This window comes from Neopelma chrysocephalum, unplaced genomic scaffold (assembly GCF_003984885.1).
Source record: "Neopelma chrysocephalum unplaced genomic scaffold, ASM398488v2 Primary Assembly neopelma1_67, whole genome shotgun sequence".
Lineage (NCBI taxonomy): Eukaryota > Metazoa > Chordata > Aves > Passeriformes > Pipridae > Neopelma > Neopelma chrysocephalum.
Genome location: NW_020897726.1, coordinates 5,924,973 through 5,942,419, shown reverse-complemented (window position 1 = coordinate 5,942,419; position 17,447 = coordinate 5,924,973). Strand labels below are relative to the sequence as shown.

General features: G+C 36.8%; 1 protein-coding gene and 1 long non-coding RNA gene across 10 annotated transcripts in view; one reads left to right on the top strand and one right to left on the bottom strand.

The window, feature by feature from the left end:
• LOC113968253 overlaps positions 1 to 17,447 on the bottom strand; it is a 48,171-nt gene that overhangs the window by 1,112 nt on the left and 29,612 nt on the right. The window lies entirely within an intron of this gene.
• THSD7A (thrombospondin type 1 domain containing 7A) overlaps positions 1 to 17,447 on the top strand; it is a 287,973-nt gene that overhangs the window by 254,637 nt on the left and 15,889 nt on the right. For all 9 annotated transcript variants that reach the window (XR_003534452.1, XR_003534455.1, XR_003534454.1 and 6 more), the window contains 9 exons: positions 1,939 to 2,117; positions 5,995 to 6,000; positions 6,689 to 6,822; positions 7,432 to 7,585; positions 8,427 to 8,568; positions 9,048 to 9,163; positions 14,327 to 14,444; positions 16,184 to 16,329; positions 16,890 to 17,064. Coding sequence is in view for 1 of the 9 variants with exons in the window: in XM_027684634.1 (XP_027540435.1) it covers positions 1,939 to 2,117; positions 5,995 to 6,000; positions 6,689 to 6,822; positions 7,432 to 7,585; positions 8,427 to 8,568; positions 9,048 to 9,163; positions 14,327 to 14,444; positions 16,184 to 16,329; positions 16,890 to 17,064 (1,170 nt within the window). In the remaining 8 variants the exon portion in view is untranslated. The remainder of the gene's footprint in view (positions 1 to 1,938; positions 2,118 to 5,994; positions 6,001 to 6,688; positions 6,823 to 7,431; positions 7,586 to 8,426; positions 8,569 to 9,047; positions 9,164 to 14,326; positions 14,445 to 16,183; positions 16,330 to 16,889; positions 17,065 to 17,447) is intronic.

The following is a 17,447-nucleotide window of genomic DNA, read 5'->3' as shown; positions in this document are numbered from 1 at the left end:
AAGTCAAGGCAGCATTTCAGAATCTCAAGACAATTCATAGAGCAGTAAAATCTTTGCTTAGTTCTATGAGACAATAAATATCACTTAGCACTTACTGCTTGACGTAGTTGTTTCTCTTAACTTTGGTTTTGTCCATTTTCATTCAGTATGTATGAGTGCATGTTTTTGTATAGCACCTAAGAGAGCTTGTTGAAAGCTCATTTCTGGTGAAGATACAGAGTCTGATATTTATTCAGTCAAGGTTCAGTGTAGGATGGAGCTGTGACATAGGGTGCATTGGATTTCTAAGACTCAGAGATGTCAGGTAAGGTGAAATGTAATCAATTTTGGCTTTACTACTGCAGGGCAATCTATATCACCACCTCCGATATTCAGTGATATGATCTTCAAAAATGTATTTTAACACAGTGTCCCTTTTATATATCATCACTGAGCTGATCAATCAAATGGCAAGATATATTTAATAAATATGCTTGCAATCAAGCTCATAACATTCTAGGCATTTTAAGGAGATATGTGGAGATGGTGGGCAGTAGTTTTGTAGTGCTCAAATCCAGAATGTGCTCTGTATATTTATTTAACTATTTAACACTTCCAAACAGAGGAAGGCCATACATGATAAAATCATCACCTGAATTTGACCATAAAATACTCTGAATGCTGCCATATATTTTTTTTAAAAAAAGTTCTCTTCTCTATATCTAAAACAAATCAATGGAAACAACTAGACATAAGTATATATTTTAAGTGTTTTGATTCTTTACACACCTTGTGATTTGTTACTGCTGGTTACTTTTAAAGAGACAGAATAGCTTTACTTACAAGTATATGTTAAAACACAAAGCTGCTAACATCAACTCTGATGAAAAGATAGTGATCGCTTTCAAACTAAAAAAATTAAATATTTCTCAGAAACATGCAAAACCATGCCTAGCAAACTTTACCAGTCTTTTGAGAATGATCTTACCCAAGAGTTAATTTTGCAACTGTTTTCATCAAACATTTTAACACACTTTTAAATGCACTGAAGTTTTTTTAGTCTTTAAAGTGAACATTTGGCAATAGTAAATACCTTGTAGATCTGACACAGGAAAGGGGAGATGAGAGTTCATATATGTTCAGGATATTGTTGTAAAAAGACAGTAAAGGTCAGCTTTTTATTTGAGGTTTTATAACTTCTCCCTTAAATATTGGAATAAATTACACATATTTTAGAGCTATGCCATATGTTGCTTTTGAAAGAAAGACATTTTCACTTATTCAGTGAATTGAGGCCTCATGTTATTCCCCACAGATCATGTCATACCCACTTCCAACCTCTCAAGACCGATGACTTATCCAAACCAAACGTCTGCTTTTCCATTCAGTGCAATTATTCAGTGTGCTACTAGGGGCAGATGATTGTTAATTGGCAGATCATTAATGTGGCAGGCTACTCTTTCTTTCTAGCCTTACAAAGGTCACAAGGAGTTAAGTTCTCTTGCTCCAGGCTGGCGAGATGCATATCTTCTCAGTTGGATTTTTGATGTAAAACTGCAATCGAATTACTTGATACAGTTGTGGAGTAGCCTTTAATTGAACCTTTCTTCCTTAAAAAAAATACATATTGTTTATACAAATTAAGAATGATGCAGCCAAGAACTGGTTAGTGTCAATTACGCTGTAGCTGTCAGAAAGTTTGAATGCTGAAATCTGGTGAGTGTGAATCCTAATCACATAGCGGTGAGGATGATCAGCTGCTACTCTAACACAGTCTCCAGCTATATGTGTCAATTTTCTTCAGAATTTAATTTAGCCTTAACGATGAAGAAATCTCTCTATTCACACAGTCCTGTCAAGTCAAAGTTTGGACAATATAAATGAAGTAGACGAGGGCTTCAGGGAGAAGTGGCAAAGTGACATGCTGAAGAGATTTCACTTTCTTTTCCATTCATGCAGGGTACATTGAGGAAGCCTGTATTATTCCATGTCCCTCAGACTGCAAGCTCAGTGAGTGGTCCAACTGGTCTCGCTGTAGTAAATCCTGTGGGAGCGGGGTAAAGGTTCGGTCTAAATGGCTCCGTGAAAAACCGTACAATGGTGGAAGACCCTGTCCAAAGCTAGATCATGTCAATCAGGTAATTTGATTTATATTTACATTATTGACATAGCTTTTTCCATACCTCAGATAACTGTTTTATCTGTGTTGTTTGTTGATGTAGAAAAACAATTCAACATAAGAGGCAGATGGAGGTAGAAGGAGGAGAGTGTGTTGTCTTAGAATTCCTCAGTCAGCAAAGGATCTGCCTTCATTACTTCCTCATCTGCAAGAATTTAGCACATTATCTGAATAGCAGATTGAAGACAATAAAATGTTCTTACGTTCAGATTGTGAAGACCTCTTACCTGAAGGGAGCCTCCAAGAAAGATGGAGAGAAACATTTAAAAGAGCGAGTAGTGACAGGACAAGGTGTAATGGCTTCAAACTGAAAGAGAGAAGGTTTAGAGTAGATATTAGAAAGAAATTTTTTACTGTGAGGGTGGTAGGCACTGGGAGAGTTTACCCAGAGAAGTTGCAAATGCCCCATAACTGGAAGTGTTCAAGACCAGGTTGAATGGTGCTCTGAGCAACCTGGTCTAGTGGAAGGTGTCCCTACTCATGGCAGGAGGGTTGGAACTAGATGATCTTTAAGGTCCGTTCCAGCCCAAGCCTTTCTATGTTTCTATGACAATGGGTAAAATGTCTCATTACAGTTGCTCAAACTGGCAAGATTCTTAGTATCCCTCTCTGCCCATCTTAGATCAGAAAGCAAATTAAAACTCTCAAACACTCACACATTATCAATCCCAGTGTCTGTTAGTGGGTTTTTTTGACCTTCTCGGTACTCTTGCCCTGGCACTGCAGTTCCAGTCATGAATGGCACTTCCGAAGTCTGTCTCCCCGTTCTCCCACTAACTGCACTTTAATGATGTTACACTATGGAACAGTCTGGCCATACAATCTGTATTATCTTCAAGTGAAACTAAGCCAGAAAATATGATCCAAGACCACACTGGGAGTGCTTGGGTGACTAATAAGCATGTAGTCCTTGGAACCAAGTTTAGCACTAGTCCAAGTCAAACCCCTGAAGCTTCTTTGCTTGGAGAGTTTTAGAAAGGAAAAACATTCCTTGTCAATTAACTTACGCTCTTCAAAGTTGATTTATATTCATATTACTGTTGAATTTAATTTAGTCTGCAGAGGCATGTTAAACAGCCACATGGTCTTTTCTGTAAATATTCAAAGATTTAAAAAAAAGTGCTGTCAATTTACATTTGAATAAAAATGCATGTACTTAATATTATCCTATTGACATTTTGCTTGCACGGAGTGAAATGGCTTGTTGATCTCATTTTCTACTTTAGGGAATGTAATTAGTTCTAATTTAGAAAATAATAAGTGTTAAACTGCAGCTAATAAACTAAGTTTGTGATCTACTTTAACTAAATACGAACTAGAATAAGGGTTGCTGGATTTGGGTCAGCATGTAAATATGCTTTAAATTTAGGAGGAATGTGATTCAATAGGAGCAAATTATAGTCTATACAGAAGTCTTTTTCCTTCTTTAATATTCATGTAGTACATAATAGGCTTGTATGTTTCTGCATCAAAGAAGGTGATTTTACTAGAGGCCTGTTCACCACTTGTATGCAACACTATTGCCCTCTGCCGGTACTTTGACTCCAATTTGATTTGTGACAATGTTACATGATACTTGCCAAATACAACTATGGTAAAAATAAAATTGAAATATAGTACTTTCATGTGAAGGAATCCCTACAGATAACATAAATATTTTGAAGAATATAGGGGCTGTATCTTTCATTTTTAAATACATTCCCTGTCATTTCAAAAACATGCAGGGAAATACACATGCATAGTTACTTAATCTATTTAATCTAGATGTGATCCACCATTCATTCATATGGCAAAGTACTGACTCTTCACAATATTTATTTCAATTATTGAATGTAATTTGGTTTATTTACATATTTATTACTTATACATGTAACATGCTTATTTGCATACATACAAAGCATAATGGTTAGACTGGATCTTTGGTGCTCACAAATGTGTGGATTATGATTTACAGGGGGCTATGCTGTAAGCTAAGATCTAGGAATTTTGAGCCTGAGGAAAGACTACAACATGTTGTCTAGCCCAAGGAACAGAAGATGGGAGGGAGGATGCTGGCAGTCTGATAGCACATACATAAAAGGCTGTTGCAAAGAAGGAGGAAATAATCCATTTTCCATGGCAATAATCCATTTTCCGTGGCCATCATGGATAGGATAAAAAGCAGTGGGCTTAGACTGCTGCAAACAGATTTGGGTTAAGCCTTTGGAAAACTTCCTAATAGCAGGGCTAGGGAAACATTGAAATAAAATGCTTAAGACCTTGTTAAGAAGTTGTTCAGTGTCTCTCAGGGCTGGCATGTGTGCCTATATTTTGGAGGAGACTGAACACAGTGAACACATAGATGTCTCACTGAGTGTCTTTCCTCTTGGGCCGTGCATGCCGGAGTGGCTCCCAAACCACACTGCTGCTAAATGAAGCTTGCTCAGTACTTACTTCACTAGGCTAAAAGGCTTCATAATTACAGTAATAATAGAGTCAGGTTTCTTATAAAATCATGTCAATAGCCTTCAGAGGATTTCAAAGAAAGAGACTAATCTGAGACTGTTAGACAAATCAAGGACATCCCTGTCTTCATTGGCTCTAGGCGTTATTTGCCACTTTATCAGGAGCAGGTGGGCATACAAACCTTACACTAACCAGCTGCTGTGGCCTGTAGTCATAGCTACAAAAATGCTAGAGTGTTAGGAGAATACCACTAACATGTGCAATGAAATATAGAGTTCTCCTTTATATTTCTGGCAAGATATCCAGATTTTTTGTTACTGGAAAAGCTGTTGAATATGCAGAGTTTAGGTATTTCTTCTTATGCTAATCATGGTCAGACATATAGACAGTTCCCTGAATTAAGGCTTCTCTAGTCTCATTTTGGAAATTCTGGAGAAGAATTCTGAAGAACAAATTGTCCATGGAGTCCAGTATCTTACGTAACATGCATTTACACCACGCACCTTTATGCCTTAATTAATGCTTATGTAGTTCAAGGAAGGCCTGAGTATGCTGACTCTGCTAGTGGTCTTGTGCACAGGCTGATCAGCTGCATGGTGAAATATCAGATTCCACACATTCAGTGTTCAAGGCATTATATTTTTTGTGATTGGTGGTATTTTCTTGCAGGTTAACTATCAAACCATCAACCCTCTTTTTCTACATGAGAAGTGTTGCTAAAAAGAAATCAAACACTTGTTTAAGACAATGTCTTAGATGGTCTAGCAGTATTAGTTGTGCTGACTTGATACCTAAAATATGTGAAGTTGGCTGATATATTGAGGAAATAGACTTTAAGTAAACTATGCATAATTAAGATACTCAATGAAAGACCTTGGAACTTTGAAAGGATGAGAACTGCCAGTTCCATTATTCCTTTGAATCTATTGCACTTAATGCTGTCAGAACAATTTCAATTAATAATGAAGTCCAGTAGAGGATTTTCTCTTATCTTGGGGAAACTGGATTTCCTACTGGGTGAAGGTTTGATGCTCATTATAGGCAAAGAGGGAAAACAGTTCTATCAAATGTTCAAGACTGAGAAAGAGATTAGGTAATTTATGGTTTCATCCCACCGGTTGTGGTTTATAAACTTTTATTTTCTTCCAAGGGCAAATTTCTTGCAAAGTGCCTCATGACAGCAAGGGAGATCCAAGAGGAAAAACTGGATGCCTTTTGCTTTGCAGAAGTAACAGAATATTGTTTGTAATAAAAGCTAAATTAATGTCATTTAAATACCTATGCTTCACTCTAATCATTCTGTCTTTTTCTCTTTGTTGTTTTGTTTTGTTTTTTTCTGTTTGTTGCTGTTGTTGTTGTTTCTTTTGCGTTCATGAAAATACTTTCTTCAGGCTCAGGTAAGTGTTTCTAGAATAGAGATATAACCTTAACATGTGCTTCCTGATTATGCCCGATATTTATGTTGTCTGTCCCTTTTTTTGTAATATATACTTGAGACAGTAGATGGAACACTGTTTCAATTACTATATGAGATGTTATTTCAAATTTTTTGTTCAAATCCAAACACAATACTAATGTCGATACACAATTATATTAGAGTGATTTTGATCATACACAATGAATAAATAAAATTAATGTATATTGGTATAATTTTCTGTCACCCCTCTTTAGAAATACAAATCCTCCACAACTAATAACGGTGGAATGGAATAGTGTAGGGGAGATGCGAAGAATAGAGGAAAAGTGTTAGTAGAGTTTTAGCAACATTTTTCTAAAAGGTATACTCATGAGCTAGCCTAGTTACAGACTTTATGTTAGTTGTGTTCATGTTTTTGGTGAAAATGGCACAGCATGGGCTTAGTGGCAGAGAAAACCAGGGAATCCATCATTAGATAGCTTTTTTCTTTTTGTTATTTGGTAGTTTTCTATCAAATATTTAATCTGTGTTATTACTATGGCCTTTAATTCAGCAAGTTTATATTTCTCATTCTTACCAAAAAGAGCATTAACCTTTTTTTGTATGATCACTGTTGCATGTTTATCTTACTTGTGTGCAACAAAACTGACACTGAATGTGGATTCCAGGTGTATGAGGTAGTCCCCTGCCACAGTGACTGCAGCCAGTACATATGGGTTACTGAGCCTTGGAGCGTCTGCAAAGTGACCAATGTGGACTTAAAAGAGAATTGTGGAGAAGGTGTTCAAACAAGGAAAGTCAGGTAAAACAGTGTTGTTCCTCCTTCACTTTAGAGAACCTTCACTTTCAGTTATGACTGTATTTAATTTGATGTAATTCTGTGTAATGTACAGCATTGAGTCCAACCATAATGTACCACACCTGAATCCTGCCTGATATAAATCAGATTAATTTCACTGAGTGCAATATGACTCTGTCTGCTGATTATGGATTACCTTGATTCCTAATTTAATCTATTGGTAATTGAATAGCATCTGTGGGAATTAGGGATTAATACTAATAATATAAATTTTTAAAGTGTTAATTATTCTGGATTTAAAATTATCAGTTGAATTATACAGAAAATATGTCTAAACTATAAATTATTTGCATTGTTCTGGCTTAGAGGTAAGCTAATGTCAAGCAAATCACTTGCCCAGAAGCTCTCAGCAAATTACTGATAGGGACTGTCTATATTATATGGCTATTATCTGTAAAAACAAGGATTATTTTTGACTCTTGGATATTCATAGATCAATACTCAGGTCTGTTATGTGCTGACAAAATGTTAAAATGTTTCAGAATACTGTAGAATGCAGTTAATGTACAAAATCCACGACAAATGCAGTTTATGTGCAGTTCTTTTTTCCAGGTGCATGTTAAACACTGTGGATGGTCCTTCTGACACTGTAGAGGACTATCTGTGTGATCCTGAAGAGATGCCGCTTGGTGCTAGAAAATGCACATTGCCATGTCCCGAGGACTGTGTTATGTCTGAATGGGGATCATGGTCTCAATGTTCTTTGGTAAGAAGTATACTGAAGTGTCACATTTATAGTTTTAGGAGGATACTTTAAAAATTTATACCAGATGTATTCTACAAAGATGCTGAAATGATCAGTGATTACACCTGCAAATATCTATATATAGTGTCATCTTTAGGGTTGTTGATTATTGACTGCAAATAAAGTGTGCCAGTATTTTTCATTAAGTGAAATTACTCCAAAATACAGACTATAATGCCCCAGTGGTCACTCCTTAGTGAGGGATGCCTTCTGTGTAGTGGAATAGCTTTGGTAGTGGCTTGGGAATCTGTCTTTGAGCCTAGCTCTGAGCCTCTTCCTCGTGGCACAGTCACTGTACTAAAAATGTCACTGTCTGATAACGAGTGAAGTCTGTAGATCAAAACTGAACATAGAAAGGTAATTTTGGGTCTTTTTTCCCATTCCTGACAGCAATTTCAGAAAGAAATGTCAAAAAAAACCCACCAAAAAATAAAAGTGTTTCAGGACCTCTAAGTATTGATGCTCTGGTGCACTACATTATAGCATTTGGAAAGTGAGCCTCTCAATATCCAGACATGAGTGAAATAGTTCCAAAGCAATAGTACTGAAACATGCACTAATTAGGAAAATAGAGAGGTGTTAACAAGTTAAAGGCTATTTCACCTTGGGTGGTACTAAGCTGCAAGAGCAGACTAAATTCCCTCTGAAATAAAAGAAAAGGGTTTCTCTTACACAGAAGCATGAACCTGTTATATAACACTTGTGTTTTGTGAAGGGATTACTTGAAAGGTTGTTATAACAAATGCATAAAAAGGTATCAGGGTGCCAAAATATCAAAGCTGTTTCCAATCTCCCTTTTAAGCCATGCAATGGAAGTAGTGTTCGTGAAAGGTCAGCTGAATCCCTGAGACAACCAGATGATGGAAAGCCTTGTCCTGCTGCCACTGAGGCAGAAGCCTGCACTTTGAATAAGAACTGCTACCACTATGACTACAACGTGACAGGTATTTGTGGTGTTATGCTTTAGTGACAACCTGGGACTACAGTTCACTTCCATTCACCTTACAGGATGGATTTTTTAGCTTTCTGTTCTTATCCAGAGGGAGTTGTGGAACTTGTACTGAAAACTGATTCAGGCTATTTGATCTACATAAAATATTAAATGGAGGCTTTGCAACTTAGGTGAAATGGGTATGCTGTCAGTCCAGGAAATTTATTTCTGCTATAATTTGGGGATTTACTCAAAATCCATGCAGATGAAACCAAATATGAACTTTTCAGGAAAGCACCATGGCACTGACTATTTGTAGTAAAAGTCGCTGTTTCCAAAAATGTATAGCAGCTGGGCTCCATGGGCCTTTGCATGTGTAAAAGTTGCTTTTTTGGATTATTTTAGGCCATTGGAGTTAGAATTAGATAGGAGATTGGATCATTAAGAATTCTATCTGAAAGTCTGCTATGCTAATGAATTAATCTTTTCCAGACTGGAGCACATGTCAGCTCAGCGAGAAGGCTGTCTGTGGTAATGGCATCAAAACACGGATGCTTGATTGTGTTCGCAGTGATGGCAAATCGGTTGACCTGAAGTACTGTGAAGAGGTGAGTGGGTACCTGTGACTAAGCTCCCTTCTAATGGTGCTAATTAATACTGAGCAAACTGAGCTGTGTGACATCTTCACCAGATGTTTTGCAACACTATTCATGGATTGTTAAGTACCTCTGAAATGAACTGATCCATCAGCAGCGATTTTTATATAATTTCCTTTGGTTGCTTTTAAGTGCCTCCATGAACATATGCTAATTATTTTGTCCTGAAGGAAATTACTTAGAAACAATAATTAATAAAATAAAATAAATGTAATAAATCTTAGTCAGAATACTAATCATAATTCTAATTTGATACAATTTCCGCATGGAACCTTGGACACCTGCCAGTATCAATCATTTTACAATGTGTTGTAAAATATTTCTCATGTGCCATTCTGCAGCTGGGCTGAATGCTAACTTCTTGTATCCAGCTGTGCGATGGAAAAGATACCCAGGCTAGTGTGAAAAAATGTGCAGCATGAATGTAGTATTAAGTAGGAGCATATATGGAGAACTAACTAGTAGATCTTAAATTTTGAAAGAGCCATTTTGCAAATGTTCAAACTAACCTCAAATTCGACAGCACTGGCTTCCTGACATTTGTTTGTTGGTCTTAATATTTTCAATTGCATGGAGATAGCAGTATGTAGGAAAACAAGAAGACAACACAAATACTACATTAAGGGCAATCCTGCATGCATTTTTGATGGAAAGTAACTGCACTTGTTTCAACTGCCATTCGCCCAACACCATGACATCAGAAACAAAATCAGTTGCAATGGGGGACAAAGGTGGAGTGGCTTCCACAGAGGCTTTGGCACCAACAGTTTTTCTGTGTGATTCTTCTGACTAGTAGCTGCTCTTCAGGATGTGCCCATAGAAACAGTCTCATCAGAAATGGAGGGAATCAGGAGACTCATCATTTACTTTGGACTATCGTTTTGTAGTGGTGTATCTGACCTACTTAAGTTTCTCCAATCCCTTCTGACATCCTAGATTCCTGAATCTCTAAGTCCTTAGCAAAGGCAGGAGGTTTCAGTTGAGGCTGACACTCTACTTCTGTCCCATGTTCCTCCTTCACACACAGCTCTTGGGTTTATAATCAAATCTAATAATTTCATAGAATCATAAAATGTTTTGGATTGGAAGGACCTTAAGGTCCTTCCTTAGGGTCATCTAGTTCCAACACCCCTTTCATGGGCAGGGTCACCTTCCACTAGACCAGGTTGCTCAGAGCCCCATCCAACCTGGACTGGAACACTTCCAGGGATGGGGAATCTGCAAAAATTATGTCTCAAGAAAAAACACAGGATCTGACTATCTACCAGCAAGTTGCTGTGAAGTTAATAAGGCACTGCATTAATGCATTCTGTTAATGTTTTAATATGTTAAAAGAAGAAAAAATGTCTGTCAGGTTATTTCTAAGAGACGGCGATATTGATTAATTAATACCAAGACATAATATAAAATATCCATCACATAAATATTTCAATAGAAAAAATATGATTTATTAGATTTTAAGGGGAAATATAATTCTTCTACCATAAACCAAGAAATTATTCTTGTTGTTAACTAAAGATTTAAAGCAACATTTAGAACAAATGATTACATTTTACACTGAAATCTCATTTCAGAAAACCTCAGGAGCTTTCCTGCCTTTAAGAAATGAAAGTTTATTACTCAGAGAAATTCTTATTTGCCCTTTTGATTTGCTAGATCATACAGAGATATATCTTCTTGTAGAAAGCTCTGATCCACTCCCCAGTCATACCATTAAGACTCTTTGTTGAATTATGGATGTGTAAGCAGTGGTACAACAAGGTCAAAGGCTGATCCAATAACTTAAGAGTAAAACCTGTTAACCTGATTAACAAGAAAGCCAAGCTGTTCAGATCTGAAGAGACCCTTCACTGTGAAGACGTGAAAGCCAAGGTTGTGACCTTCCAGGTCATGAGAGGAGACTATTCAAGAAATTATCAAAGTGTGAATACATACTGTGTACTTCTTGCTAATGATCCTTCAGGGTGGGGATTTTTGCTGTGGTTTTGCACTAAAAGGACAGTGCAGAAAGATTAAGTGAAGTTCAAAATAAGGTGCATGGGGTTGGAAAAGTTGATGAATAGGGGAAATGTGAAATAAGTTTGTAATGACCTAGCTAATGGAATTTGCCTGGGCTATCATAAAAATTTATACGAGATGTATGAATAAAACAAAAGGTTTGTTTAATTTATTTGTACAGACATGTACCGAATTATGTTTCTTACTACTGTGTGCAAAGTAGAGAGATCAGAATAAATAAACCTACTCTGATCACTAAGAAATTAGGTCACATGATTTCACATGATGAGACATGGGGAATTAGGACACATGATGTCTGAGTTTCTATATAGTAGAAGGTTCAAGAAACTAATAAAAGGTATATATAGAAAGCCCCTTCTTACTGACTTTTGTCCATCACCATCTTCAGGTATGAGAATCAGTGTAGTTAAATACTAACATTCCTGCTGAGCCCCTGTGTTCTGGTTTCCTTATGCATCCATATGATCTTGGGTTTGTTTCAGTCAATCAGCTAAAAAAGGTAGCTAGTCATCCTGATTACTGCCAAGATAAATCAATTTCTAGAGCTTATTTCCAAGTCCTGGTTATGTTAATGTAGTTCTCTTCACACTTCCAAGGCACAGTAATACTGGATTACTTGCTCTCTAACTCTACAAAATTAGCACCTCGCACGAACTTGACTTTTCTCCTCCTTGAGTATTTGAAAATCAGATCACCAAAAACAAGCTGTTACTGGTCATATTCCTATTATAGACTTATTTTCATTCATTTACCTTCAATTAAAGATGAGAAAAGCCTAGAAATCAGCATTAAAGCAAACTTTTCCATTTTATTGGTAAATAGTCTGCTTGCCAGATTACATGATTGACCTCTGGCAGCATGGGTTAATCTGTGGTGCCAAACATTCTTATGAACAAATGCAGGTACTTTTTGTGGATCACAGGGTTTAAAGAGCATGCTGGTCTGGCAGCCTGCTGCCCCTGGCATATGTGATCAGGAGCACAGGGTGCTCAGGGTTGTCTTTCAGCACTTGCAATTGTTAAGTCAGAAACCACAGCTCATCCAGAACAGAGGCTTTCAGGTAAGGGGGCTACTGGACACTTTTTAAATGTTTTCTAAGCTCTTCAAGGTGAATTGTTGTTCATAAACTGCAGGAAGGAGAGGAATTAGAAAAGAATATGTGATTACTATCAAATTGCAGCCTGTCAATTGCTCCCAAGATCTATTTAAACAGCACTTGACTAAGACACGCAAATAGAAGGTCACCGTGGGTAATCTGGACTTCAGCTTTCTCCTCTTCATTGTTAATATCTCTCTTGGGCTTTTCCCTCTTGAGCTGATAAAGTCCAGCTGAGAAGGCCAGTCTCAAAAGAGAGTAGTCGTGTTTCTATAATTGGCAGGAATGAAATCATCAGGCTTTAAAGCCTTTGCTCAGAAGGTTTGACCCAAATAAGGACTTCAAAGAGGGTTCTCTAGCTTCCTAATCATCTGAATTCCAGATTATCCAAAAGTTTCAGGTGTTGCCTGTGTGCGATAGCTGTATAATCAAGGCTATACTGAACCACTGAGAAAAGCCAAGAACTCATTTTCTGATGTATAAAACATTTGTCTCAATAAATGGTACTGCAAATGCAAATTTAAAACGTGGTGAGTCTATCAGGAGGAGACATTTCCAGTACTTGTGGTAGTTTATTTATGGAGGACACATTAATGTTGCGCCTAATTATTGCTCTATTCTTGTATTTAGTAGGAAATAGTGGTTTTATTTCCCTTTTAAAGTCTTAACTGCTGATTTTATGTCATTAACCTTTCCAGTCATTAAAATTAATAGGTTTTGAAATGTCTAGTTTGTTTTAGTTTTTTTTTTTTAAACTATGTGGGGATTTTATCTAAAGATATTCACAACTTCCTGGGATTCTGAAAGGCCTCAATGATGACCAAGGTCCGCTGGTGAGGTCCAACGAGGAGGACAGTCTTTTATGCTGGAAAGCTGTAGATTTGTTCATACGGGCAGGATTGATTTTCTTTCACATTTTATATCATACACCCTGACCTATCCTTTTAACTCATGCTGAGACCAACTCATTAGGCCAAAGGACCATGTAGACATTGTTCCATGTCCCAGGCGTGATCATAAAACTCTTTTTTGCCTGGGAGGGAGGGGATTTCCATCATTTGTTATTGGTAGGCTGAATCCAACTCAGGGAAGAACTGAGTAGAAAATATATTTTTGGGAAAACATGTGAGTCTGATTATTTTCTCTGTCCCCTTCTCACATACTCCTCCAGCAATTGCAGCTTTTAGTTTATGAATGTTAGAGGATTCTGCTATTTGCAGAGCTTTTCAGGAAAACATACAAAGCTATATTTTTTTTTTTGGACCATATCATTGTCAATGTCATGTCAATATTTTTCCATGGATAGCATAATATATGTCATGCACAAGACGGAAAAAAACAAGATGGCATAAGCAGATGCCTAAGGAGGAATAAGAAGAACAGACATCCGTGAGTTTCCATCTACTACTTTTGCAGCCTCCACCACTTTTCAGCTCTTGGGCTGCATTTGCCTGATGGGGTTTCTGTGTGTTTAAACCTTCAGATTTCTCTTTCATTAACTTGTTCAGTCTCACTTGAGAGTAAACTTTTAGCATCTGCAGCATCTTCAGATAAATAAACTGACTGTCCAATACATGTTCATCTTCCTCCTTTTGTTAGTTTTGAACCTGGCTCCTAGCATCACTTCAATTCGGTTATGAATAGCTGTTGATATTTTTACATTCCCATTTCAAAATACTTCATTGATACTTCATAAAATTACTTTGGCCTTTACCTTGTAAAAAGTAATACTGTGAGCTGAAGCCGTCCATTTATAGGCTCTAGTTAGAAAATGATTGATGAAAATAGGATTTAAGCATGTATTTAAACATCAGCATATGTATTAGGATGGCCTTGAAGTGAGATTTTTGATGTCCTAATTGCTTTACTTTTTATTTAGTAATGACTTAGCGCTTGCATAAAGCTTTAGTTATCTCAGATTCACCATGTCCGAATGCATCACACTGCACTGATGACGGAGAGGCCTGGAGTTATGTACTGACTTCAACAATTTTTTTTAGCTTGGTTTGGAAAAGACGTGGCAAATGAATATGTCCTGTGTGGTGGAATGTCCTGTGAACTGTCAGCTCTCTGACTGGTCCCCTTGGTCTGAGTGCTCTCAAACGTGTGGCCTTACAGGTCAGTACGTACCTTTGGCATATTTTAAAGAATGAACCCTTGGGCTTTTTTCTTTAATAAAAACAATAACACCTCTTTTTGCAGAACTATAAAATGTAGCTAGCTAAGAAGAGTGACAGAGATCTAAATCAGTCTTATTCATGGAAATAGTATGCTTGAGTGAGACTTTACTCACTGAAGATAATGAGAATTTGGTATGGGAACAAAGCGAGATATGATGAATGATATATGAGACAAAAATAAACATTGATGTTAATATTTATTTTTCAGCTGGTGGGGGGAGGAAAAGGAGAGAGGGATTTTCTCTTAAGTTTCATTATTAGTGATGAGTTTAGAACAGCTAAAATTGTGGAAGTGCACAATGATTAAAACTAACGAACTTACTGCAGAATTCTATAGTTTTAAATACAGAGCGAGTATGGAGGTACAAGTTACTTTTGCTGTAATTGTGCTAATTTGTTTTTTTCTGAAATGTTGCTGACCATTATCTAAGTTTTTTAAAATCAAATATATGTCAGTACTTTTCAAGAGAATCTTTTTTCTCCCATGACATCTCAGTTGGAGCAGCTGTGGATTCAAGAATGATGAGGCTCTGCTTCACGAACATCTTTCTTGCTGTCTGCAGTGAACACAGCTGTCTGGGAGATTTATATGGTTCTGCTTCTGCATCATGGCTTGTGTAGCTTGCTCTCAGCAAAAGATTCGTGTCATTATCATTAGGGTACTCAATTCCAAATGCATGAGACTGAAATGTAGGATTAAAGATTAATTCTTTGGTGAGCTAACATCAGGTGTTATGTAGGTAAACCTGGGTAATGCTTTAGTTTATTATAAGCCTTAGTATACAAATTTAAATACATACATCTTTTTTCAGACTTGACTCATATTTATATATAGATTAAAATGCTACAGCTGTGTTGGCTTTGTGGAAACCCTTGTAAGGTGACAGAACAGCCCCTTGGCCACTACTTCAGACACAGAAGAAAATTTTTGGTTATATCACGATGTCTCTGTAATGAAGCATAATGGTCTAATGTCCACTGCAAGATGAAAGAAGCAAGAGTTGCTGAAAGGATAAAAATGTCTTCATCTTTCAATTTATATAAATATTTGAATTAAAACCTGTATCTCAGTGAAACTGAGTACTACTCATGGCTGAAGAGAAGATTAATGTCAGATGAGCCTCCCGTATTTTAATTTTCTTTGGGCCTGAGTGAAGAATCCTCCATCTCTTGCAAAATCTGCATGTCACGTTATCCAGACAGACAGTCACGGAAAGTTGCAAGCTGTTCCAATTTGCAGGAATCAGACAATTATGGAACACATGTTTCTGTGTTAGGGAAGAACAGAAAATATTGGTCTCTTCTAGCAGAAAACTCCGGATGAGGAGCAGGAATCTCCAGTGAAATGCTACAAACATATTGTCACTTTGAGAAAGAATATTTTTCTACAGGCTTCTGAACTATGAAATTACTGCTTTTGTTTGCTGTTACAGGAGCAATCCTAATTAGACATCCTCCTGCACTTGCAGTACAAACAAACAATAAAGTGTCTGTCTTGGAAAATATGAATCCACATAACAGACAAGAGCCAACAGATCTGTTTTACAATTCAATTTTTCAAATGTGGAAAAATGACTTTACTCAAATACAACACTTCTCAGCAAAATAGAACCATCTTGAGGAATGAATCAGTCTAACCACTCTGCTGTTAGTTATATTGTTGTTTCTTGTTTACAGGAAAAATGATCAGAAGAAGGACCATAAATCAGCCATTTCAGGGTGATGGGAGGCCTTGTCCCTCTCAGATGGAGCAATTCAAACCCTGTCCAGTAAAACCTTGTTATCGATGGCAATATGGTCAATGGTCTCCATGCAAAGTAGAGGTAAAAGCCATATGGGACTTTGAAGTTATGGACCTCATGTATTTGGGATATACCCAGATACCTCCTTCACAATGCCGTAAACAATTTGCTTCCACCTCTCTTATACAAAAACTAAAGATTTTTTTTCCTTAGGGTTCATATTTTTCAACAGATACAACACTGTCCTAGAGATATTCAAAGTATAAATGTAAACTTTAGTACCCAAGCAGCATTTTTGCTAATAATTTAAATACTTCTATTGTAAAAGTATATCAGCAGAAATATAATCATATACTAGAAGAGATCTTCACTTGAGATACTGCTGTGGTTCCAATTCAAAGGCATAAATAGCTCCATACTTTAAGAAACAGAGGTAGCAGCCACCAGAAATTTTGGGTTGGGTTTGCTTATTTTTTTGTTTCAGAAGTATTGAACTATGTCTTTTTTTTTTCTATTTTTCTCCTCACTGGAATGAATAAGTAGTTAAGCAGAAATAATAGAAGACAGAGTGACACATAAGTCAAATCTAGTCTTTTGGCACTTTCTTCTGTCCAGTATCCATATATGTCCTCCTTCCATAGGATGCTCAATGTGGAGAGGGAACACGAGTGAGGAACATTTCCTGTGTGGTTTATGATGGATCCCTTGAAGATGTTGGCAAAGTAGTAGATGAGGAATTCTGTGGAGAAATAGAGCCTATTATAGACGGTGATAAGAAGATGATACTTGAGGAAACCTGCACCGTCCCTTGTCCAGGTAACAAAGCTGTTCAAATAAATGTTGCTTTTCAAGATTGGTTGGGTGTCATTACAGTTATTAGTGCCTAGCATTAGTCACAGGCAATTAAATCTTTTCATGTGCTTTACTGATTGGATTCATCCATCAAATGGCCTACAGAGTTACTTTCCAGGAGTGGCTTCATGACAATAAATCAATTAAAAAAATACCACGTTTTAAATTTTATAAAAGACATCTCAGTCATAGATTGTACCTAAGAAGAATATATTTTTTCACAAAATTGTTTTAAATAAAAACTGTATTTAACTCTGTAGAGTGTTGATTTGCAGCAAAATATTTGTTTTAAGTGCTTAGATCACCTAACAGCTTTACTAATACTTTTACCAGTGACTAAGAACTCG